Source organism: Phyllobates terribilis, unplaced genomic scaffold (genome assembly GCF_046119375.1).
Source record: "Phyllobates terribilis strain yellow unplaced genomic scaffold, ASM4611937v1 Scaffold_5__5_contigs__length_657084704, whole genome shotgun sequence".
Taxonomy (NCBI): Eukaryota; Metazoa; Chordata; class Amphibia; order Anura; family Dendrobatidae; genus Phyllobates; species Phyllobates terribilis.
Window position 1 is genome coordinate 390,285,299 of NW_027362765.1, and position 26,759 is coordinate 390,312,057.

The 26,759-nt window shown below is 43.7% G+C and overlaps 1 protein-coding gene across 2 annotated transcripts in view; it reads left to right on the forward strand.

Annotated features, from left to right (window-relative positions):
* The first annotated feature begins 875 nt into the window (after positions 1-875).
* The window catches only part of HOGA1 (4-hydroxy-2-oxoglutarate aldolase 1), an 83,396-nt gene continuing 57,512 nt past the window's right edge, over positions 876-26,759 (forward strand). For both annotated transcript variants that reach the window (XM_073684972.1, XM_073684971.1), the window contains exons 1-6: positions 876-1,027; positions 1,175-1,428; positions 4,865-4,993; positions 15,578-15,705; positions 15,798-15,932; positions 17,467-17,563. In XM_073684972.1, coding sequence (XP_073541073.1) covers positions 915-1,027; positions 1,175-1,428; positions 4,865-4,993; positions 15,578-15,705; positions 15,798-15,932; positions 17,467-17,563 — 856 coding nt within the window. In that variant the 5' untranslated portion in view covers positions 876-914. The remainder of the gene's footprint in view (positions 1,028-1,174; positions 1,429-4,864; positions 4,994-15,577; positions 15,706-15,797; positions 15,933-17,466; positions 17,564-26,759) is intronic.

Below are 26,759 nucleotides of genomic sequence, written 5' to 3' on the forward strand. Positions count from 1 at the left end.
CTTGTGCTGAAGATTAAGATTTCCCTTCACTGGAACTAAGGGCCCAATGCTGACCCCTGATAACAGCCCATAGAATTATCCTCCTCCACCATCTGTACAGCGGCACAATGCAGTCAGGGGGTAACGTTCTCCTGAAATCTCCAAACCCAGACCCCTCCATCAGGCGCAAATAGAGAAGTGTGATCCTTCACTGCACAGAACACGTCTCCTCCAGAGTCCAGTGGTGGCGGCTTTACACCACTTCATCCGACGCTCGGCATTGTGCTTGGTGATGTAAGGCTGCATGCTGCTGCTTGGCCATGAAGCTCCTGGCGGGGGCGCAGTGTTTGTGCTGATGTTAATACCAGAGGAGGTCTGTACTCTGCAGTTATGGAGTCAGCAGAGTGTTGGTGACTTTTCTGCCCTCTACTCCTCAGCACTCGGCCACCCCTTCCAGCAAAGCTACGATCACTTTTCAAAATGCTATCAAAGCTGGCCAAGACTGGCGGAAAATGATCAAATGTAGCAAAATGTTGCAACATTTAAAACTATTTTATGCCTGAAGTGTAGCGAAAACTCTTTGATGAATCGGGGTCTTTTTGTTTCAATCCCTATTTGTTTTTAATATCTGCTTGATCTCAGTGAATAGAACATTCTTGTTACTATCCGGAGACTGCAAACAAGTATAGACCTAATACTTCTCACAGCTGAGAGTTTGTCACTGTTGCTGCCAGTTTAGACAATCCTCTCTAGGGTGATACATTGTATTTACACTGAAACTTTGCAACAAACAAAGAAAGAAAAGGATACATAGAAATGGACACTGAGTACAACTGTAGTCACCTATGGACAATATCTGGGGGTACGTGACGCACGTCTGAACAGTTTTAATGAATTGCAAACTCCACTTTTCTCAGAAAGCATTGCATCAGTATATGTATACAGTCACTGAACCAGCAGGGGGCTGCAAGGAGGTCTCATGTGATCAGGCAGGTTTGGAGGTTTTCACACAGGCCTCTGCACAAGACATCGGAAGACATCGGGAGAGGTTGGTGGTTTCTCCATATATTTGTGGTGTATGGTGCCATGTTTGCAGCTCTGGTGTTAACAGAACCGGAAGCAAAAGTTTTGCTTGGTGTTTTGAGTAACTTACACAGTGCATGATGAACCTGCATTAATCATTAACTCCTTCCAGGCCAGCTGGGAGACTCTCACTGGGGAATACTGCTCCAAAAATGCTGCTCAGATCTCTTTTCCCGCTCTGTATGAGGGGATTCTGCAACACTGGGACCCCCAGGTTCATGCACAAGCTGGCGAGCAGCACGAAGCCTGCCCTGGACATCTCGGGCATTTACCCTCCCATATCAACCCCCTTCGATGACCGGGAACAGGTGGACTACGACAAGCTGGATGAGAACCTACAAAAGTACTCAAGCGTCCCATTTCGAGGTGCGTATTTTGATGCAAGATTTGACTATTATGACCCCCATTTACATGGCAGCAGAGCCGCGTGCATATTTATCACATTGAGGAAAGATGGGTGAGCGGCTGTCAGGCAGATTCTATGGGGACGAAGGATCAGATATGTGGGGATTCTGAATTCCTTCCATATTTTAGAACAAGTTTCTGCTCCATCCATACAGCCCCTGCGCAGAAGCCCTTCAAGGAGTTGTCCCATCTTGTACTTTTATGGCACATAAGCAGGTTATGTCTCATCGCTGGACACCGTCGTCATTGGGAATGGAGCGGTGGCTGTGCAGGTTCTTTCTTTTCATTGGTATAGGAGTGTGCAGAACCCGCTTGGTCAAGATCCTACTATTCGAGGAGCGACTTCTTTCAATGTAGATCAGACACATCCTGTGGATATGCCATAAAGGTACGAAATGGGACAAACCCTTCAATACAGTTTAAAGGGGTATTGATAACTTACACATTTATGGCATCTGCACAAGATATACCAAAAAATGCCGGCTAAGGTGCAATCTCTGGGACACTCCACAGCATAAAACAATTGATGCTGGAGATTTGAAACATTTAAAAAAATGTAAATCTGCAGCAAATTTGCACCCTTTCTGCTGCGGATTTCTTTGCAGTTTTTCCGCTGCGTAAATTCTGCCTTGGAATCATCATTTAGCGAACATAACCATCTAAATGTACCTGTATAGCAGCGTTTGGTGAGGATTCAACTGCAGAGTGCTGGACAAATATACACATAGCGCCCATCTAATGCCACCATATAGGGCTTAATTAATGATACAAATAGCATTATGGCGTGGATTTGTTACTGTCCACCAAGAGAATATTAAAAGTGCAGCAAATATAGCAATGAGACCGTGTGGTTAATTTCCCTTTTTGTCCATGCTATAACACAGTCCTGCCCCCCAATATCACTAGAATATTATTTTATGATATTTTGGGTATGTAAAGGATTTGTCCCGCTGTTCTCCTGAATCCGGCAATGTTTTTCTTTTGTTCCTGCGCCTCTCCGTTCCTGAGCTACGGCCTCCTCTTCCCTATATATAAATCTAATATTGTTAGTCAAATGGGCGTGCCCTCAAGAAGACGCCCATAAAAGGGAGTTGAGGACAACGCCCACTTGACTAACAAAAATAGATTTATATAAAGGGGAGAAAGAGTCATATTTCAGGAATGGAGAGGAGCAGGAACAAAATAAAAACATCGCCAGATTCAGAAGAACAGTGGGAATTACACCAGCAAATAATAAATAAATAAATATATAATATATTATATTATATTTATTTTTATATATGTATATATATATATATATATATATATATATATATTTATATTTATTATATATAGTGCGCCCTTATTAAGATCGGACTGAACAATGCTAGCCTTGATGAATCAGGTGAAAAATAAAAAATCACATAATTATGGAAAATGATATGTCCTCTTTAAATGTGTAGAGCTGAGCTGCAGTACCTGGCACAGCCATCAGACAGATGTGATGCTGTTTCTGTAAAATTGATTCTCTTTTCTAATTCTGGACAATTCCTTTAAAAGGGGCATTGTTACATCCTGATCTCGCTTAAATGTTAGAATTCTCTCTTACATATAAGGTTTCCACTGGCGCATGTGACCGTATAAGAGACTGATTATGGGGTAATGAGGCTCATCATTATAAGTGCATGAAAACTAAGAATAGTCAGATATTCATGGGAACGACTGACGGCGAAGATCCCCCTGCGGTATTAGGTATTGCATAATGGGATCGCACTGATATATGAGGAATTAGCAGGGTGGGATTATCACATTATCACTTTGCATAACTATAAATTAGAATAGGGCTCGCAGCCAAATTTCATGATTGTGAGATGTCAGATGGAAGCTTCTTTATTAATTGCTTTCTCTTGTACAGATTTAGAAAAACATGGCTTCTTTAAAATAAAAAAAACAAAACAGCGCCGCACCTGTCTACAGGACGCATGTAGTATTGCAGCTCAGCCCCATTAAAGTGAATCAGGCTGAGCTGCAATAACGCATGCATCATGTGCACAGGTGTGGCGCTGTTTCAGGAAGAGAGCAGCCATGTTTCTCTCAATCTTATACAACCCCCTAAAGAGAAAGTAATTAATAAATAAATCTCTTAATCTTATGCAAAGTGATATGATAATACCGCCCTGCTCATGCCTCATTTGTCAGCATGACAAGGTGAGGAATGCTGAAAACAGAGAGTGCCTTCCCTGTGCAATTACCATCCTAACCCCTTTTTGGCCTCGGATGCCACAAAATTGCTGGAATTGTTTCCAAAAAATTGGGATTATTTCTCCAAATTCTGGGCAATTTACACATATGTTCCCTGGAAAACTGGCGTCTTTCGTAGTTGTGTATATCGGTCATTCATTTGAGGGTTGTCCACTTTTGAGGCCAATTTTTTTATTTCATTTCTTACTTAGCTGCATTTATTTTTGAGCAAAAAAAAACATTTTTTCAATTTGGTTTCATTACAAAATTCTGACGGTTCAATGGGACGAATTCTAACTCTTATATCTGCTGATTTATGACCAAAGACCACATCAAAGTGTAACGGGCAGGGAAATAAAGAGCCTGGAAAAGCCAAAGGATTCAACATTTTTAAGGAAACCCTATTGCAAAAATTATTATAAATACATGTATTTAAGTAAAAAAAAACAAAAAAACAACACATTGTCCACACAGGTGACCACTGACCTCCGGACCGCACACATATTAGATTCATATAGGCGGAAAATGAGTGTGCATGGGGCCATCTCGACTCTTTCACGACAAATGTCGCCAGGGAATAGAAGGATCGGGAGCGGGATACGTAATAAATACAGTTGTGCAAAAAAATTTGCAAGACCCTGATGCAGTGGCCATGTCAGTATTTAGTGTCCAACAGACCAAAGACCTGCGTACTGCCTCCTATCTCATATTCCTGGTGCCTCTTCTGATTAGTAGACCCGGTGCGCAGCGACAATCTATGAGGTTGCACTGGATTTACTAATCAGAAGAGGCTCTGGGGATGCGAGGTAGGAGGCGTACCACATGTCTCTGGTCCGGTGGTCACAGATGGTGGTCACAGATTACTGACGTAGTCGCCGAGCCGCTGTCCTGTGAATCTTTTTGCTCAAGTGAAAAATGTTATTTGTGGACCAAATCTGATGTGCAATAATCCAAAAAGTCTAATAATCCATTGTTTCTACAACATATAATGTGAAACTTCTCAAAATTCTAAAGCCCAATATTCAGCTTGAATCATCATGTAGGAATTTATATCAGCAGCTGTAATCTTTACCTTTCCAACAATGCAGAATTTCTGATAATCTGGCAGCAGAATTGGCAGAAGATTAGAGAACAGGTCTGAAATTGCACAAGGTAATAACTAGGTTTTGTTTTGCAGGAATAGTTGTCCAAGGGTCAAATGGAGAATACGCTTACCTGAGCAGGGAGGAGAGGCTGGAGGTCGTGCACCGGGTCCGTCAGAAGCTCCCTAAGGAGAAGATACTTATAGCGGGATCAGGATGTGAATGTGTGTGCGCCATAACTTTATTATATACCCCATATGTGTATAACACTGGCTGTAAACACTGCACAGTCATCTGGTCAAACCACAGTGTCCCACGGTCATCTGGTCCACAACTGAGCCAGCCACAATCCTCCCTCACCAAGCCAGCCACAATCCTCCCACAACCAAGCCAGCCACAATCCTCCCTCACCAAGCCAGCCACAATCCTCCCACAACCAAGCCAGCCACAATCCTCCCTCACCAAGCCAGCCACAATCCTCTCACAACCGAGCCAGCCACAATCCTCTCTCACCAAGCCAGCCACAATCCTCCCTCAACCGAGCCAGCCACAATCCTCCCTCAACCGAGCCAGCCACAATCCTCCTTCCACCGAGCCAGCCACAATCCTCCCTCCACCGAGCCAGCCACAATCCTCCCTCATCCGAGCCAGCCACGATCCTCCCTCCACCGAGCCAGCCACGATCCTCCCTCCATCAAGCCAGCCACAAATCCTCCCTCCGCCGAGCCAGCCACGATCCTCCCTCCACCGAGCCAGCCACGATCCTCCCTCCATCAAGCCAGCCACAAATCCTCCCTCCGCCGAGCCAGCCACGAATCCTCCCACCGCCGAGCAAGCCACAATCCTCCCTCTGCCGAGCCAGCCACAATCCTCCCTCAACCGAGCCAGCCACAATTCTTCCTCAACCGAGCCAGCCACAATCCTCCCACAACCATTCCAGCCACAATCCTCCCTCCACCGAGCCAGCCACAATCCTCCCACAACCGAGCCAGCCACAATCCTCCCACAACCGAGCCAGCCACAATCCTCCCACAACCGAGCCAGCCACAATCCTCCCACAACCGAGCCAGCCACAATCCTCCCACAACCGAGCCAGCCACAATCCTCCCTCAACCGAGCCAGCCACAATCCTCCCACAACCGAGCCAGCTACAATCCTCCCACAACCAAGCCAGCCACAAACCTCCCACAACCGAGTCAGCCACAATCCTCCCACAACCGAGCCAGCCACAATCCTCCCTCCACCGAGCCAGCCACAATCCTCCTTCACCGAGCCAGCCACAAATCTCCCACAACCGAGCCAGCCACAATCCTCCCACAACCGAGCCAGCCACAATCCTCCCACAACCGAGCCAGCCACAAACCTCCCACAACCGAGCCAGTCACAAACCTCCCACAACCGAGCCAGCCACAATCCTCCCACAACTGAGCCAGCCACAATCCTCCCACAACCGAGCCAGCCACAAACTTCCCTCAACCGAACCAGCCACAAACCTCCCTCAACCGAACCAGCCACAATCCTCCCTTAACCGAGTTAGCCACAATCCTCCCTCAACCGAGCCAGCCACAATCCTCCCTCAACCGAGCCAGCCACAATCCTCCCTCCACCGAGCCAGCCACAATCCTCCCTCAACCGAGCCAGCCACAATCCTCCCTCAACCGAGCCAGCCACAATCCTCCCTCAACCGAGCCAGCCACAATCCTCCCTCAACCGAGCCAGCCACAATCCTCCCTCAACCGAGCCAGCCACAATCCTCCCTCCACCGAGCCAGCCACAATCCTCCCACAACAGAGCCAGCCACAATCCTTCTTCAGCTTCTCCACACCAGTGCCACCCACAGTATCTTCGTAACAGTGCCACCTCCAGTGCTTCATAATAATGTTGTACACAGTTCTTTCATTACAGCATCACCCACTGCGCACCAGTAACATTATCATCTATAGTACCACTATAACAGTGCCATCCACAATGCTCGATAGCAGTGCTGCACAATGTACATCCATAACAGTGCTACGCATACGCTATCTACATAACAGTGCCACCCAAAGTATCTTAATGACAGTGCCAAACACAATTCTTCATGATAGTGTCTCACGCAGTTCTTTCATAACAGCATCACCCACCGTGCTCCAGTAACATCCATAGTACCTCAATAACAGCACCACCCACACTATCAGCCACAGTATCTCTTAATAGTGCTGCCTATATTGCTCCGTAATAGTGCTGCACACAGTATCTCCATAACAATGTCACCCACAGTATCTCTATAACTGTGCCACCCAAAGTATCTCTATAACTGTGCCATCCACAATAGTTGATAACAGTGTCACACACAGTATTTCCATAATAGTGCAACACACTGTACTCCAGTATTAGTATCAGCCATGATACCTCCATAACAATGCCACCCACAATGCTGCATAAAAGTGATGCAAACCGTGCCAGCTGCAAAGCTCAAAAACAATGTAAGCTGTAGTACTTCCATAACAGTGCCACACACAATACCACCCACAGTGTCACCCACAATGCTCTAAACCAGTGTCAAATAAAGTACCAGCCAGCAGCCACAATGCTCAATAATGCTCACAAAGAGTTTTTTTTTAGTTTTTTTTTTCTAAAGAGAATCCGCTCCAAAAACCTTGATGGAATCCGAACTCCAAACTAGGCACTGTCAAATCGGAAAACTAAAACTCTTTCAACACCTCCTTCAATCCCAAATAAAAGTGTTTCCTGAAGTGGTTTTCACTTGGGACAATTTGTTTTAAAACTCCATGTGAACATAGCCCTACAGTGCCAGCTGCAGAACCTCCATGACAGTGCCACCAATACTGCTCCCATTGCAGCGGCCACTAAGGTGTTCTCTTCTGGGCAGGGAAGTCAGCCATGCCCCTTGTTGGTGTCTACAATTTCTCCTGGACTGTTCCCTCGAATATTCTAAAAACCGCACGACTGTAAAATCTTAACAACTATGCTCTGATGAACGACATGAAGGATATACCCAACAGGGGGATGATTTACAGGGAATGGCTGCACAGTGCATCCGCATTATCAATGGACTGCCATGTGATTAACGAGAGTCAAAATTGTCACCATAGATTAAGGAATCAACCTCCTTCCAGACAGCTGAGGAAATAGGAACTCCCAAAAACAAAATGCAGATTTAATGAGTAATGGATATTTCTCGAGGGCTTTTTATCTTCCTTTCAGACTTTAATAGCCGCATTTATATAGAGATAATGACGTTTCTAGAAATCCACATCTGATTGGTAATTAATTATGGGTAAGGCTGATTTTTTTCTCCAAAGTTGTCTGATTTTGAAAAAAATCCTTTTTAAATATTAGGGATAGTCTCCTGTCCTGGAGGACCCAACATTACATGAACAGCCTATTGATTTCAGTGAGTGCTGTGTAATGCTTCGTTTCTCCTGTGGGGGCACTGCAGGTAAACTAAACACTTCCTTCCAGGTTCATCTTCAGTTGAAACAGATGACTGGTGGTTTCAGTAGCAGGACTCCCTATTGTCAGGGATTCTTACTAACAAACATGGACTGTTTGGATTCAATTTATAAAAGAAGTTTTATGCTTCAATCTATTTGTAATTTATTATGACCCAACATGGACAAAATAACAGGAAATTACAGATTATATTCAGCTATAATCTATGCAAAATATTGCAATACATTTAGCCAACATATGAGATATCCAGACTGGATAAAGGAGACTCACGTATTGAGTGTGTAGACTCCTGGAGAAGTAAAATATTAAAGTATGTGGACACTTTTTGGGTACAATTTTTTTTTTCCTTAAATTCATGCATTTTTTTCTAAAAAAAACATTTTTGCAATTGGATTTTATTAAAAAAAATATTGCACCATTTGACTTTCACACATTGCAGACTGCAGAATAAATTAAGTGAATTTGTCAGTAAGTTCCTTCTGATGGAGCGTTTATAACTCTATTATCTGTCTTTTACTGAGCTCCTCTGTGTTGATTTATCCTCTGTGTTGATTTATGGCCAAATAGTTCATTTCAACTTTCAGGAGCTCAGAGAAAGACAGATAAAAGAATTACAAACTCCCCATCAGAAGGAGCTCGCTGAACGATTCTGTGTCCAGCAATGTGAAGGGAAGCAAAAAAGTGTATATAAGATAAACAGTGCAAAGTTTTTAATGAAACCCAAATTGCAAAAATGATTTTTAGCCTAAAATATGTGTATTTAAAGGAGTTGAACCTTCACTGACTAATATACAGTACAGACCAAAAGTTTGGACACACCTTCTCATTTAAAGATTTTTCTGTATTTTCATGACTTTGAAAATTGTACATTCACACTGAAGGCATCAAAACTATGAAATAACACATGTGGAATTATATACTTAACAAAAAAGTGTGAAACAACAGAAAATATGTCTTACATTCTAGGTTCTTCAAAGTAGCCACCTTTTGCTTTGATGACTGCTTTGCACACTCTTGGCATTCTCTTGATGAGCTTCAAGAGGTAGTCACCGGAAATGGTCTTCCAACAATCTTGAAGGAGTTCCCAGAGATTCTTAGCACTTGTTGGCCCTCTTGCCTTCACTCTGCGGTCCAGCTCGCCCCAAACCATCTTGATTGGGTTCAGGTCTGGTGACTGTGAAGGCCAGGTCATCTGGCGTAGCACCCCATCATTCTCCTTCTTGGTCAAATAGCCCTTACACAGCCTGGAGGTGTGTTTGGGGTCATTGTCCTGTTGAAAAATAAATGATGGTCCAACTAAACGCAAACCGGATGGAATAGTGTAGCACCCTGAGGATTCGGCTGCTACAGGGGTATTGCACCTCAAGCCAGAGGTGTGATATTCCACTCCCGGGTAAGGATGGAGTGTGGAACTGAGCTCAGTTAGCTGCATGCACTACACACATCCCATTTCCGAGGAACAGACCGATGGTACTCCCACTAGAGAAATGTGCAGGTACGACAGTGTCTGTTCCTGGCTGGAGTGGGAGGGGGGTGGAACATCCCAGTAGTGTAGGAGCAGATAGGGGGAGCAGCCTGGGTAAAGTTAGGAGCTCATTGGGTGCTGGTCACCTGAGCTCACACATAGAGGGAGTATATAAGGTGGGCACCATCTTAGATCAGGGTCAGTCTGTCAATCTTTTGTCAGAGCAGAGCAGAGGAAGAGAGCAGAGGAGAAGAGCAGCTCCAAGGCCCAGAGAGAGAGAGGAGAAAGAAAGACCCAGAGGGGGAGAAAGAAGGAACTCCAAGAGCCCAAATTAGACCAGAGGGTGAAGAGTTGGCAACAGGGTACCGGATCCCAAGCTGGCAGAGGCTACAGCACACCTTAGCCAGGAACCGGAGGTCGTGGGCAGGATCTGCCACGACCACCCACTAAATCCACCCGGAAGGCAGACCAGGAATAGGGTCAGGGAACCCAGAGACAAGGGTTTACCACCAAGAGGCCCGAGGGAGCCGGACATAGGTGGATCCCTGGTGGGGAAGGCCAGAGAAGAGGACAGGACAGAAAGGGAGCTCAGGACCACGCTCCAGAATCACCTGGGGGTTGGCCGAGTCCAGGACCTGGTGGACGCAGCACGGCTCGGGTGGTCACTTAAGGCCGGAGTGACCAGAACAACTGCAGTAAGTAAACAAACCCTGAACTGCACAGCCCGACTCTGAGTCTCATTTCCATCCCCGCTGCACCACCACAACCCCCATCCTCTGCAACTGACCCCCTGAGGCTATACCCCTCCCGTTGGGGGTTATACTACCTGAGCTGCACATACATCACCAGCCTCAGCGGACCCTGCTGCAGCGGCGGCCGTATTGACCGCAATTCAACGGGTGGCGTAGTCGACACAAAAGAACATCTAGTAACATCTATAAGGACTGCCACACACTGAGCTTGACACCCTGGGCACGGACCGGGTCACAGCCACTCGGAGACTACAACCCCCATCTGATCCGGCTCCGGGTATCCCCAACAACACTGGCCCAGGGGGCGCGTCAACTTTGGCGTAGTCGGCAGGATAACGTGCCCGCAACAACCGGGTACTGCGTGCCTGAAGAAAAGTTCACCGTTACCTTAAAAAGAAGTCTCCTGCCGGTTCCGGAGGGTCCCCGCCATCGGGCCCCATCACAGGTCGTTTCCCGCCGGTTGTCCGCCATTTGCAGCTTTTTCCCGCCATTTCCAAAGATTTCCCGCCTTGGAAGAGCGGACGCCATTATGGGCGTGCCAGAGGGTGGCAAGAGGTCACCTCCCATCGTGGGCCAGGTCGAAGAATGGCGCCAAAAGCGGAAACCGCCCCCACCAACAGAGACTGTGATGCTGGAAGTGTCCATCAGCGTGAGAGAACTGCCCCTGGAACTGACAATCACAAAGTTGCCCCGGGACCACCCTCAATGTGGGCGGAGACAGAACAAGAGAGCAAAGATGGGTGTCGCCTGGAGCAGTCTGGAGAGAGCGCACCCGGAGACAAGACGTCTGGAAGTGAGTCCAGAGAGAGCCTACCCGGAGATGGAGGGAGAGCCAGGCAGCACCGACCCAGCGGTCAGGAGCCTGATGCGGGCCGCCACTCCAGGCAGCACCGACCCAGTGGTCAGGAGCCTGTTGCAGGTCGCCACTCCAGAAGGCCTGCTGGAGATCCTAACACAGCTCCCCCGAGACCGGGAGTGTGCACAGACCGCGCTGGAGGGCCTCGCACAGAGGTTGGCCCGGGTGCAACGAGAGACGTTGGCGGAGTGGAGCCGAGAGATGGCCCAGCAGACCGAGACTCGTCAGCGGAGCACGCCACCCGAGACGAGGAGACAGACCGCCTCTGAGGATGGTGCAGGAGGACTCAAGGCCGGAGACGGCGCCGAGAAGGGAGCTGAACGAATGGAGGCAGGTAAAGGGGACGTCTCTACCCCGAGCCGGGAAACCGTGTACCTGCCCCAGCTCCCCGTCGCAGAGCCCGAAGTTCCCCCTGCCGTGCCCGTCGCTGCATCGTCACCGCCGCCGACAAGGCCTCAACCGGAAACCGCGGCCGCGACCCCTGTGATGTCACACGCCTCGACCTCGAGCGTGGCCAAGCAGGAAATACCACCGGCCTGGTCGCAAGGCCTAGTACCCCCGGGCCCCGCAATTACAACAGCGCCCCCTACCTCCGCGGAGCCACCGGCCTGGTCGCAGGGCCGAGTAACCCAGGGCGCCGCCGTTCTTACGGTGCCCTTTGCCTTTAGGGTGCCCCAAGCCTGGTCGCAAGGCCTGGTCAACCCAGGCGCCGCTACCATCAACGCGCCCTCAACATCTCGAGTGCCGCACCTGGGTGAAGACCTGTTCGCCCAGCATACGTGCCCGGATGGGCAGCCCTTCGTATGGCCCCAGGAATACATCCAGCTGGAGCTGCAAAAAGCAAGGGCCATGTGCGAACCCCTGATCCCGGCTCCAAAGCCCATAAAGAGGATCTCGCCCCCGCTAGAAGAGACCCAGTTTGAGTGGGATCCCACCGGAGAAGACCTCATGGGGTTCACTCAGGAGACTCGGGCAGCCGCAGCGGAGCGTGCAGAGTGCTGCCGCCAGCAGCTCGAGGTCTTTGAGAGGGAGCGGAGAGAGAGGCGGGTCCGGGAACAACAAGCCCAAATAAGGAGCGCGGAGCAGAAGAGCCGGACCAGGAGAAACCCCCGTGCAGCGCATGGTCCCCGTACCATCGGGACTGTGATAAAGTTCAATCTGCAGCATGGGTGGGGTTTCATCAGGGATCACCGCACCCCAGGCGACGTCTTCGTGACCAGGAGAGACGTTGAGTCCCACCTACCGGAGGGACACAGAGGTCGTGACCTGTATTTAGGGGACGAGGTCACCTTCACCTGGCACAAGTGTGCCAAAGGACCCTACGCCCTCCATGTGCATCGCCTGACGGAGGAGGAGCTGCGGTGTGAGGAGGAACAAGAGGACCCGGATGGGTCTGAAACTGAAACTGTCCACAAAGAAAGAGCAGGAGGACGCCGTCGTTGAAGTACGGTAGAGAGAGACTGTATATAGTTACCCGTAAGGGTACCAAAAACTGTTGCTGCTATTATAGTCCCCGTTGGGACCAGCGAATTGAACTGTTAACCCGTGTGTCCCCTATCCATAACCTGGCCGAGGACTGAAAGCGGCCACCTTCCCTTTTGTATATAGTTGCGCTTCCTAAAGCGCCCCCTACCGGTTTTATAGGGAACTGTTTTATTCCAAGAGAGACTGTCGCACTTTACCCGGTCACAAGTTGCACCGTGACCGGAGGAACCAGAAACAAGAATGTTTATATGAAAAGTTTATTGCTGCTGATGATGTTTTATATGTTTTATATGTTTATGTTTATGAAAAAAAATGTATGTTTGTGGATGTTTATATCTTACAGCCCGAGGACGTGCTGTGATTTACCAGGGGGGAATGTAGCACCCTGAGGATTCGGCTGCTACAGGGGTATTGCACCTCAAGCCAGAGGTGTGATATTCCACTCCCGGGTAAGGATGGAGTGTGGAACTGAGCTCAGTTAGCTGCATGCACTACACACATCCCATTTCCGAGGAACAGACCGATGGTACTCCCACTAGAGAAATGTGCAGGTACGACAGTGTCTGTTCCTGGCTGGAGTGGGAGGGGGGTGGAACATCCCAGTAGTGTAGGAGCAGATAGGGGGAGCAGCCTGGGTAAAGTTAGGAGCTCATTGGGTGCTGGTCACCTGAGCTCACACATAGAGGGAGTATATAAGGTGGGCACCATCTTAGATCAGGGTCAGTCTGTCAGTCTTTTGTCAGAGCAGAGCAGAGGAAGAGAGCAGAGGAGAAGAGCAGCTCCAAGGCCCAGAGAGAGAGAGGAGAAAGAAAGACCCAGAGGGGGAGAAAGAAGGAACTCCAAGAGCCCAAATTAGACCAGAGGGTGAAGAGTTGGCAACAGGGTACCGGATCCCAAGCTGGCAGAGGCTACAGCACACCTTAGCCAGGAACCGGAGGTCGTGGGCAGGATCTGCCACGACCACCCACTAAATCCACCCGGAAGGCAGACCAGGAATAGGGTCAGGGAACCCAGAGACAAGGGTTTACCACCAAGAGGCCCGAGGGAGCCGGACATAGGTGGATCCCTGGTGGGGAAGGCCAGAGAAGAGGACAGGACAGAAAGGGAGCTCAGGACCACGCTCCAGAATCACCTGGGGGTTGGCCGAGTCCAGGACCTGGTGGACGCAGCACGGCTCGGGTGGTCACTTAAGGCCGGAGTGACCAGAACAACTGCAGTAAGTAAACAAACCCTGAACTGCACAGCCCGACTCTGAGTCTCATTTCCATCCCCGCTGCACCACCACAACCCCCATCCTCTGCAACTGACCCCCTGAGGCTATACCCCTCCCGTTGGGGGTTATACTACCTGAGCTGCACATACATCACCAGCCTCAGCGGACCCTGCTGCAGCGGCGGCCGTATTGACCGCAATTCAACGGGTGGCGTAGTCGACACAAAAGAACATCTAGTAACATCTATAAGGACTGCCACACACTGAGCTTGACACCCTGGGCACGGACCGGGTCACAGCCACTCGGAGACTACAACCCCCATCTGATCCGGCTCCGGGTATCCCCAACAACACTGGCCCAGGGGGCGCGTCAATAGCATGCCGCTGCAACATGCTGTGGTTGCCATGCTGGTTCAGTATGCCTTCAATTTTGAATAAATCCCCAACAGTGTCACCAGCAAAGCACCCCCACACCATCACACCTCCTCCTCCATGCTTCACGGTGGGAACCAGGCATATAGAGTCCATCCGTTCACCTTTTCTGCGTCGCACAAAGATATGGTGGTTGGAACCAAAGATCTCAAATTTGGACTCATCAGACCAAAGCACAGATTTCCACTCATCTAATGTCCATTCCTTGTGTTCTTTAGCCCAAACAAGTCTCTTCTGCTTGTTGCCTGTCCTTAGCAGTGGTTTCCTAGCAGCTATTTTTCCATGAAGGCCTGCTGCACAAAGTCTCCTCTTAACAGTTGTTGAATAGATGTGTCTGCTGCTAGAACTCTGTGTGGCATTGACCTGGTCTCTAATCTGAGCTGCTGTCAACCTGCGATTTCTGAGGCTGGTGACTCGGATAAACTTATCCTCAGAAGCAGAGGTGACTCTTGGTCTTCCTTTCCTGGGACGGTCCTCATGAGAGCCAGTTTCTTTGTAGCACTTGATAGTTTTTGCAACTGCACTTGAGGACACTTTCAAAGTTTTCCCAATTTTTCGGACTGACTGACCTTCATTTCTTAAAGCAATGATGGCCATTCGTTTTTCTTTACTTAGCTGCTTTTTTCTTGCCATAATACAAATTCTAACAGTCTATTCAGTAGGACTATCAGCTGTGCATCCACCAGACTTCTGCACAACAATACTGATGGTCCCAACCCCATTTATAAGGCAAGAAGTCCCACTTATTAAACCTGACAGGGCACACCTGTGAAGTAAAAAACAATTCCTGTGACTACCTCTTGAAGCTCATCAAGAGAATGCCAAGAGTCTGCAAAGCAGTCATCAAAGCAAAAGGTGGCTACTTTGAAGAACCTAGAATATAAGACATATTTTCAGTTGTTTCACACTTTTTTGTTAAGTATATAATTCCACATGTGTTAATTCATAGTTTTTGATGCCTTCAGTGTGAATGTACAGTTTTCATAGTCATGAAAATACAGAAAAATCTTTAAATGAGAAGGTGTGTCCAAACTTTTGGTCTGTACTGTATGTATGTTGGTGACCTGAAGGACCGGACATGTTGGATCTAATGCTGTTTCTTTATATGTATTTTTTGTGTTGATATTTTTTTTTCTTGTGCTGTTCCAAGCTACACAGGCCACCATAGAAATGAGCCGTCAGATGGGGGAGGCCGGAGCAGAGGCCGTTCTTGTGGTGACACCTTGTTACTATCGAGGTAGAATGACCAGCTCTGCTCTGATACACCATTACACTAAGGTAACTGTAATGGTGAATGACTGGAGATAATATAAGAGCAGGTAGTATCCTGAGAATTGCTTGTCAAACTTTATCACATTTCCTAATTTTAGGTTGCGGACTCCTCCCCTGTGCCAGTTATCCTCTACAGTGTGCCCGGAAACACAGGGCTGGACGTGCCTGTTGATGCAGTTGTTGCTTTGGCCGAACACCCAAATATCATAGGGATCAAAGATAGTGGAGGAGATGTAAGTCACTTAATGGAGAGAATATCTATATCTTTATATACATGTGAGATGATATGTATGTTAATGTTTACAGGCGCGAAAATTAATTTTTTAACAGGTTTTACTATTTGGCTAAAATATGAGTGTGAGTTTGCTGCTGTGTAGCATACTGTTATCTAGAATAGTAATCAAATAAAACAATTCCAAATTCCAAAAGTACCGTAGCATATATACAATACACGGACCAAACTTGAGTACATACAGTACCAAAACAATGTTCAGTACACATATACAGTACACAGACCAAACTAAGTGCATACAGAATCAAAACCAAAGCCAGTACATAAATACAGCATAAGGACCAAGTTGAGTGCATTCATAATCAAACTCAGCACATACATACAGCACAAGGACCAAACTGAGTACATGTATTATAAAAATCAAACTCAGTACATGTATTCAGCACAAGGACCAAGTTGAGTAAATACAATAACAACACTAATCTCAGCATATGTATACATCATCAAAACCAAGCATCGTAAATACAGTACCTGAACAAACTCATTACATATATACAGCACAAGTACCATGCTGAGTGCATTCAAGAACAGGCCCAAGATCAGTACATATATATAGCACAAGAACCTAGTCAAGCACATACAACACCAGATCAAAACTCAGTACATATATAAAGTACAAAGATCAAGCTAAGGACATACAGGAACAAAACCAAGCTCAAATCATACATATAGCACAAGGACCAAGCTCAATATATACAGTATCAAAACCAAGCTCAGTACATATACGGCACAAAGACCAAACTCAGTACAAACAGTACCAGAGTCAGTATATATGTAGAGTACCAGAATCAACCAAATAGTACAACTAAATGTGTTACATTAATACAATATTAGAATTAAGCTCGGTATGTTCAGTACCAAGTGTCATACACACTGCTGTACCTGTACCTGGGCTGACACTCAGTCTCCTCCACTCTGATCAGTAGTGGTTATTAATGGTTTATCTGCTTATAATAGTTTTATTCTTGCTGAATTGCAATTTAACTCTCAATGCACTGAGCTAGTTCTCATGAACATCAGCCAATCTGGACAAATCTGAGCTGCAGTGTAAAGCATGTAGGAAGCACAGGGCAGCAACATGAAGCTCTCATGACATTTTAGGTGGATTTAAAGAGGACCTGTCAAATGCCATTAATAAGTAATTGTTATGTCTGATCTAAATGCAATGAGATATGGACCCCCTCTTCCTTGAAAGTAAATCTAGTCTTTTTGGCCTAATGGGCATGGTCCTTAGCTCTTCTCTATGGACTTTTTTTGAGGATCATACCCTCTTGGAAAACAAGAATACATTTACGTTAGTCCTCCGATGGGTCAGTCAGCGATTGATAGCCTGTCTTATGGATAGGTCAACAATATAAGTTCTGGAAGACCAATTTAGGTTTAATCCTATGTGTCCAAATAATGTAAAAATGGGGAACAGTGATGACTAATTTATTCTTAGCGGCGATATCATCGTTCTTCTGTTTTTGCTTCAGATCACACGTATGGGACTGATTATTCACAGAACCCAGCACCTGGGCTTCCAGGTGTTATCTGGATCTGCCGGCTTCCTCCTGGCCGGATACTCCGTTGGTAAGTGTAATCTGTATCATCATATTTATAGCAATTGATAAAAAAAAACAACTAAAATTGCTGCCATGAATACCATAATTTCCAGAATGAAGATCACATTTGTCCATAGATTGTCGCTGGTAATGACACTTAGACCCATTCACTTACCTCTCTGCAATACCAGACGCAACCTGTAGACAAGAGGGGTGCTGTTTCCAGACACAAACTACTTTTTATCCTTTTTTTATCCCTGGACAACACCTTTTAACGTGGGATGAAAAATAACTGGACTAAAGTGGAAATCAATAGTCTGAGGGTTATGTTATGAAAAGCGCCAGTTTCCAACAGCAGCACAAGCACAGTGTATTTCAGATGAAGGATGCAGTGAAGATGGTAAATGTGTCGTCTCCAGTGAAGAGGTTAATGGTAAATCACTGGTGATCTAGGGATGTAGGGGTTAATTTTTAAGTTTCTGGCAATCTAGGGCAGGAAAGGGATCAGTGATTACATCCCTGGTTGGTCTAAGCCAAGACTATGAAAGTCTTGGAGATAACATGATGATGAAGGTCATTAAAACTCTTAATAGTATTATCCCGGGTGACCTAGGGCAATTAAGGTGATTACTGATAACCTACTTGGTGATTTATGGCAGTGAATGGGTCAATGGTAAAATCCCTGGAAATGTATGGCAGTGATGCTGATATTGATAACATTCCAAGAAATCTGGTAACACGATGGATTAAATGATAATATATTGGTGGCCTAGGGCATCGATGGAGTTAATGGTAATATTCCAGGTGGCCTCGAGAAGCGAAGGGTTAAATGACAACATCCTTGGTGATACAGGTCAGTGAAGGGATTATTGGTCAATTCCTGGTGAGCTAGGGCAGTGAAGGTATTAATAGTACCATCCCAGGTGGGCTAGGGCAGTGAAGGTATTAATAGTAACATCCCAGGTGGGCTAGGGCAGTGAAGGTATTAATAGTAACATCCCAGGTGGGCTAGGGCAGTGAAGGTAATAATAGTAACATCCCAGGTGGGCTAGGGCAGTTAAGGTATTAATAGTACCATCCCAGGTGGGCTAGGGCAGTGAAGGTATTAATAGTAACATCCCAGGTGGGCTAAAGCAGTGAAGGTATTAATAATAACATCCCAGGTGGGCTAAAGCCGTGAAGGTATTAATAATAACATCCCAGGTGGGCTAGAGCAGTGAAGGTATTAATAGTAACATCCCAGGTGGGCTAGGGCAGTGAAGGTATTAATAATAACATCCCAGGTGGGCTAGGGCAGTGAAGGTATTAATAGTAACATCCCAGGTGGGCTAGAGCAGTGAAGGTATTAATAGTAACATCTCAGGTGGGCTAGGGCAGTGAAGGTAATAATAACATCCCAGGTGGGCTAGAGCAGTGAAGGTATTAATAGTAACATCCCAGGTGGGCTAGGGCAGTGAAGGTAATAATAACATCCCAGGTGGGCTAGAGCAGTGAAGGTATTAATAGTAACATCCCAGGTGGGCTAGGGCAGTGAAGGTATTAATAATAACATCCCTGGTGGGCTAGAGCAGTGAAGGTATTAATAATAACATCCCAGGTGGGCTAGGGCAGTGAAGGTATTAACAGTAACATCCCAGGTGGGCTAGGGCATTGAAGGTATTAATAATAACATCCCAGGTGGGCTAGAGCAGTGAAGGTATTAATAATAACATCCTGGGTGGGCTAGGGCAGTGAAGGTATTAATAATAACATCCCAGGTGGGCTAGGGCAGTGAATGTATTAATAATAACATCCCAGGTGGGCTAGAGCAGTGAAGGTATTAATAATAACATCCCAGGTGGGCTAGGGCAGTGAAGGTATTAATAGTAACATCCCAGGTGGGCTAGAACAGTGAAGGTATTAATAGTAACATCCCAGGTGGGCTAGGGCAGTTAAGGTATTAATAGTAACATCCCAGGTGGGCTAGGGCAGTGAAGGTATTAATAGTAACATCCCAGGTGGGCTAGGGCAGTTAATGTATTAATAATAACATCCCAGGTGGGCTAGGGCAGTGAAGGTATTAATAGTAACATCCCAGTTGGGCTAGGGCAGTGAAGGTATTAACAGTAACATCCCAGGTGGGCTAGAACAGTGAAGGTATTAATAATAACATCCCAGGTGGGCTAGAACAGTGAAGGTATTAATAGTAACATCCCAGGTGGGCTAGAACAGTGAAGGTATTAATAATAACATCCCAGGTGGGCTAGAACAGTGAAGGTATTAATAATAACATCCCAGGTGGGCTAGGGCAGTGAAGGTATTAATAATAACATCCCAGGTGGGCTAGGGCAGTGAAGGTATTAATAATAACATCCCAGGTGGGCTAGAACAGTGAAGGTATTAATAGTAACATCCCAGGTGGGCTAGAACAGTGAAGGTATTAATAATAACATCCCAGGTGGGCTAGAACAGTGAAGGTATTAATAATAACATCCCAGGTGGGCTAGTGCAGTGAAGGTATTAATAATAACATCCCAGGTGGGCTAAGGCAGTGAAGGTATTAATAATAACATCCCAGGTGGGCTAGGTCAGTGAAGGTATTAATTGTAACATCCCAGGTGGGCTAGAACAGTGAAGGTATTAATAATAACATCCCAGGTGGGCTAGGGCAGTGAAGGTATTAATAGTAACATCCCAGGTGGGCTAGGGCAGTGAAGGTATTAATAATAACATCCCAGGTGGGCTAGGGCAGTGAAGGTATTAATTGTAACATCCCAGGTGGGCTAGAACAGTGAAGGTATTAATAATAACATCCCAGGTGGGCTAGAACAGTGAAGGTATTAATAATAACATCCCAGGTGGGCTAGGGCAGTGAAGGTATTAATAATAACATCCCAGGTGGGCTAGGGCAGTGAAGGTATTAATTGTAACATCCCAGGTGGGCTAGAACAGTGAAGGTATTAATAATAACATCCCAGGTGGGCTAGGGCAGTGAAGGTATTAACAGTAACATCCCAGGTGGGCTAGGGCAGTGAAGGTATTAATAATAACATCCCTGGTGGGCTAGGGCAGTGAAGGTATTAATAATAACATCCTGGGTGGGCTAGGGCAGTGAAGGTATTAATAATAACATCACAGGTGGGCTAGGGCAGTGAATGTATTAATAATAACATCCCTGGTGGGCTAGAGCAGTGAAGGTATTAATAATAACATCACAGGTGGGCTAGGGCAGTGAAGGTATTAATTGTAACATCCCAGGTGGGCTAGGGCAGTGAATGTATTAATAATAACATCCCTGGTGGGCTAGAGCAGTGAAGGTATTAATAATAACATCCCAGGTGGCTAGGGCAGTGAAGGTATTAATAATAACATCACAGGTGGGCTAGGGCAGTGAATGTATTAATAATAACATCCCTGGTGGGCTAGAGCAGTGAAGGTATTAATAATAACATCCTGGGTGGGCTAGGGCAGTGAATGTATTAATAATAACATCCCTGGTGGGCTAGGGCAGTGAAGGTATTAATAATAACATCCTGGGTGGGCTAGGGCAGTGAAGGTATTAATAATAACATCACAGGTGGGCTAGGGCAGTGAATGTATTAATAATAACATCCCTGTTGGGCTAGGGCAGTGAAGGTATTAATAATAACATCCTGGGTGGGCTAGGGCAGTGAAGGTATTAATAATAACATCCCTGGTGGGCTAGGGCAGTGAATGTATTAATAATAACATCCTGGGTGGGCTAGGGCAGTGAAGGTATTAATAATAACATCCCTGGTGGGCTAGGGCAGTGAAGGTATTAATAATAACATCCCAGGTGGGCTAGGGCAGTGAATGTATTAATAATAACATCCCTTGTGGGCTAGGGCAGTGTAGATGTATCATATTCATGGTAGGCTAAGACAGTGTACATGTTAATAGTATAACTCCTGGTGGGCTAGGGAAGGAAAGCTGGTTTTTGTAACATCCCTGGTGGTCTAGATCAGTGTCAAATTCTACAACTGTCCCTCAAGTAGTGTAACAGAGTGAACTGCTGGAGCTGGGAGGCCAAGAAATCAAAGTTTAGGAGTGGCAATCTTTTTAATAATTTATATAAGCAGGTATTTTGCATTCATGTTCCGCCGCTGTTGATATATAGACCTCATTGCCTTTTTTTTTTGGCAAAATTTTGAAACTTTTTAAAAATGAAATAAAACCTAAGAATAATTATTCTGGAATTTAAAAAAGAAAAACATGTTAGAAACCTCCAGGTAGATATTTGCATTTAATATACAGGTATATGATCCGATGCTGGCAGAATGCATAGATGAAAAGCTGCATGCGGCTCGAAAAGCCAGAAGCAGAGGAATAAAATGCCCAGAATTCGTGGAAGGGGAATGGAGCCGATCTCGGCTGTTAGAAGCATTAAAAGCATTTCACAGCCAGATTCCCAGCACTGAAGCCTTGATGTTACTCTGACACTGCTGCAAATAGCAGAACTTCATGTTCCCTGAAAGTCTCCTGGGAGAGCACAAGAATGGCATTGTATAAGTGGGTGACCCTTGTCCTCCAACTCCAGGCAAGTGATCAACACAGATTCCAGGAGGCACGATGTCAGAAGAACATGTGGGTGTGCAATCCTAGGAATGGAATCTGTACAGTCATCTTCACAGCGTGTAAGCATCAGGGTCACCTCTATACCACCAGGAGCGTCATCAGAAGCAGAAAGGGGGACAGCAGCGGCAAACCCTCAAGGTTGTCACATTAATCTGGAGGCGCAAGAGGAATGAAGCTTGTAACTAAAAGAACCGTAACACGCAAACCTACTACCACATTTAGTAGTTATATTCTTGTACATAGGGGGCAGTATTATAGTAGTTATATTCTTGTACATAGGGGCAGTATTATAGTAGTTATATTCCTGTACATAGGAGCAGTATTATAGTAGTTATATTCTTGTACATAGGAGCAGTATTATAGTAGTTATATTCTTGTACATAGGGAGCAGTATTATAGTAGTTATATTCTTGTACATAGGAGCAGTATTATAGTAGTTATATTCTTGTACATATGGGCAGTATTATAGTAGTTATATTCTTGTACATAGGAGCAGTATTATAGTAGTTATATTCTTGTACATAGGGAGCAGTATTATAGTAGTTATATTCTTGTACATAGGGGCAGTATTATAGTAGTTATATTCTTGTACATAGGGGGCAGTATTATAGTAGTTATATTCCTTTACATAGGAGCAGTATTATAGTAGTTATATTCTTGTACATAGGAGCAGTATTATAGTAGTTATATTCTTGTACATAGGAGCAGTATTATAGTAGTTATATTCTTGTACATAGGGGGCAGTATTATAGTAGTTATATTCTTATACATAGGGGGCAGTATTATAGTAGTTATATTCTTGTACATAGGGGCAGTATTATAGTAGTTATATTCCTGTACATAGGGGCAGTATTATAGTAGTTATATTCTTGTACATAGGGGCAGTATTATAGTAGTTATATTCCTGTACATAGGGAGCAGTATTATAGTAGTTATATTCTTGTACATAGGGGCAGTATTATAGTAGTTATATTCTTGTACATAGGGGCAGTATTATAGTAGTTATATTCTTGTACATAGGAGCGATATTATAGTAGTTATATTCTTGTACATAGGGGCAGTATTATAGTAGTTATATTCTTGTACATAGGGGCAGTATTATAGTAGTTATATTCTTGTACATAGGAACAGTATTATAGTAGTTATATTCTTGTATATAGGGGGCAGTATTATAATAGTTATATTCTTGTACATAGGAGGCAGTATTATAGTAGTTATATTCTTGTACATAGGGGGCAGTATTATAGTAGTTATATTCTTGTATATAGAGAGCAGTATTATAGTAGTTATATTCTTGTACATAGGGGCAGTATTATAGTAGTTATATTCTTGTACATAGGAGCAGTATTATAGTAGTTATATTCTTGTACATAGGAGCAGTATTATAGTAGTTATATTCTTGTATATAGGGGGCAGTATTATAGTAGTTATATTCTTGTACATAGGGGGCAGTATTATAGTAGTTATATTCTTGTACATAGGGAGCAGTATTATTGTAGTTATATTCTTGTACATAGAGGGCAGTATTATTGTAGTTATATTCTTGTACATAGGAGCAGTATTATAGTAGTTATATTCTTGTACATAGGAGCAGTATTATAGTAGTTATATTCTTGTATATAGGGGGCAGTATTATAGTAGTTATATTCTTGTACATAGGGGGCAGTATTATAGTAGTTATATTCTTGTACATAGGGGCAGTATTATAGTAGTTATATTCTTGTACATAGGAGCAGTATTATAGTAGTTATATTCTTGTACATAGGGGCAGTATTATAGTAGTTATATTCTTGTACATAGAGGCAGTATTATAGTAGGTATAATCTTGTATATAGGAGCAGTATTATAGTAGTTATATTCTTGTACATAGGAGCAGTATTATAGTAGTTATATTCTTGTACATAGGGGCAGTATTATAGTAGTTATATTCTTGTACATAGGGGCAGTATTATAGTAGTTATATTGTTGTACATAGGGGCAGTATAGTAGTAGTTATATTCTTGTACATAGGGGCAGTATTATAGTTACATTCTTCTACATAGGTGCAGTATTATAGTAGTTATATTCGTGTACATAGGAGCAGTATAGTAGTAGTTATATTCTTGTACATATGGGGGGTAGTATTATAGTAGTTATATTCTTGTACATAGGGGCAGTATAATAGTAGTTATAATCTTGTACATAGGGGCAGTATTATAGTAGTTATATTCTTGTACATAGGGGCAGTATTACAGTAGTTATATTCTTGTACATATTGGGGGCAGTATTATAGTAGTTATATTCTTGTACATATGGGGGGTAGTATTATAGTAATTATATTCTTGTCTATAGTGGCAGTATTATAGTAGTTATATTCTTATACATAGGAGCAGTATTATAGTAGTTATATTCTTATACATAGGAGCAGTATTATAGTAGTTATATTCTTGTACATAGGGGCAGTATTATAGTAGTTATATTCTTGTACATAGGGGCAGTATTATAGTAGTTGTATTCTTGTACATAGAGGCAGTATTATAGTAGATATTTTCTTGTACATAGGAGCAATATTATGGTAGTTATATTCTTGTACATAAGGGGCAGTATTATAGTAGTTATATTCTTGTACATAGGAGCAGTATTATAGTAGTTATATTCTTGTACATAGGAGCAGTATTATAGTAGTTATATTCTTGTACATAGGAGCAGTACTATAGTAGTTATATTCTTGTACATAGGGAGCCGTATTATAGTAGTTACATTCTTGTATATAGGGGCAGTATTATAGTAGTTATATTCTTGTACATAGGGGCAGTATTATAGTAGTTATATTCTTGTACATAGGAGCAGTATTATAGTAGTTATATTCTTGTACATAGGAGCAGTATTATAGTAGTTACATTCTTGTACATAGGGGAAGTATTATAGTAGTTATATTCTTGTACATAGGGGCAGTATTATAGTAGTTATATTCTTATACATAGGGGGCAGTATTATAGTAGTTATATTCTTGTACATAGGGGCAGTATTATAGTAGTTATATTCCTGTACATAGGGGCAGTATTATAGTAGTTATATTCTTGTACATAGGGGCAGTATTATAGTAGTTATATTCCTGTACATAGGGAGCAGTATTATAGTAGTTATATTCTTGTACATAGGGGCAGTATTATAGTAGTTATATTCTTGTACATAGGGGCAGTATTATAGTAGTTATATTCTTGTACATAGGAGCGATATTATAGTAGTTATATTCTTGTACATAGGGGCAGTATTATAGTAGTTATATTCTTGTACATAGGGGCAGTATTATAGTAGTTATATTCTTGTACATAGGAACAGTATTATAGTAGTTATATTCTTGTATATAGGGGGCAGTATTATAATAGTTATATTCTTGTACATAGGAGGCAGTATTATAGTAGTTATATTCTTGTACATAGGGGGCAGTATTATAGTAGTTATATTCTTGTATATAGAGAGCAGTATTATAGTAGTTATATTCTTGTACATAGGGGCAGTATTATAGTAGTTATATTCTTGTACATAGGAGCAGTATTATAGTAGTTATATTCTTGTACATAGGAGCAGTATTATAGTAGTTATATTCTTGTATATAGGGGGCAGTATTATAGTAGTTATATTCTTGTACATAGGGGGCAGTATTATAGTAGTTATATTCTTGTACATAGGGAGCAGTATTATTGTAGTTATATTCTTGTACATAGAGGGCAGTATTATTGTAGTTATATTCTTGTACATAGGAGCAGTATTATAGTAGTTATATTCTTGTACATAGGAGCAGTATTATAGTAGTTATATTCTTGTATATAGGGGGCAGTATTATAGTAGTTATATTCTTGTACATAGGGGGCAGTATTATAGTAGTTATATTCTTGTACATAGGGGCAGTATTATAGTAGTTATATTCTTGTACATAGGAGCAGTATTATAGTAGTTATATTCTTGTACATAGGGGCAGTATTATAGTAGTTATATTCTTGTACATAGAGGCAGTATTATAGTAGGTATAATCTTGTATATAGGAGCAGTATTATAGTAGTTATATTCTTGTACATAGGAGCAGTATTATAGTAGTTATATTCTTGTACATAGGGGCAGTATTATAGTAGTTATATTCTTGTACATAGGGGCAGTATTATAGTAGTTATATTGTTGTACATAGGGGCAGTATAGTAGTAGTTATATTCTTGTACATAGGGGCAGTATTATAGTTACATTCTTCTACATAGGTGCAGTATTATAGTAGTTATATTCGTGTACATAGGAGCAGTATAGTAGTAGTTATATTCTTGTACATATGGGGGGTAGTATTATAGTAGTTATATTCTTGTACATAGGGGCAGTATAATAGTAGTTATAATCTTGTACATAGGGGCAGTATTATAGTAGTTATATTCTTGTACATAGGGGCAGTATTACAGTAGTTATATTCTTGTACATATTGGGGGCAGTATTATAGTAGTTATATTCTTGTACATATGGGGGGTAGTATTATAGTAATTATATTCTTGTCTTTAGTGGCAGTATTATAGTAGTTATATTCTTATACATAGGAGCAGTATTATAGTAGTTATATTCTTATACATAGGAGCAGTATTATAGTAGTTATATTCTTGTACATAGGGGCAGTATTATAGTAGTTATAT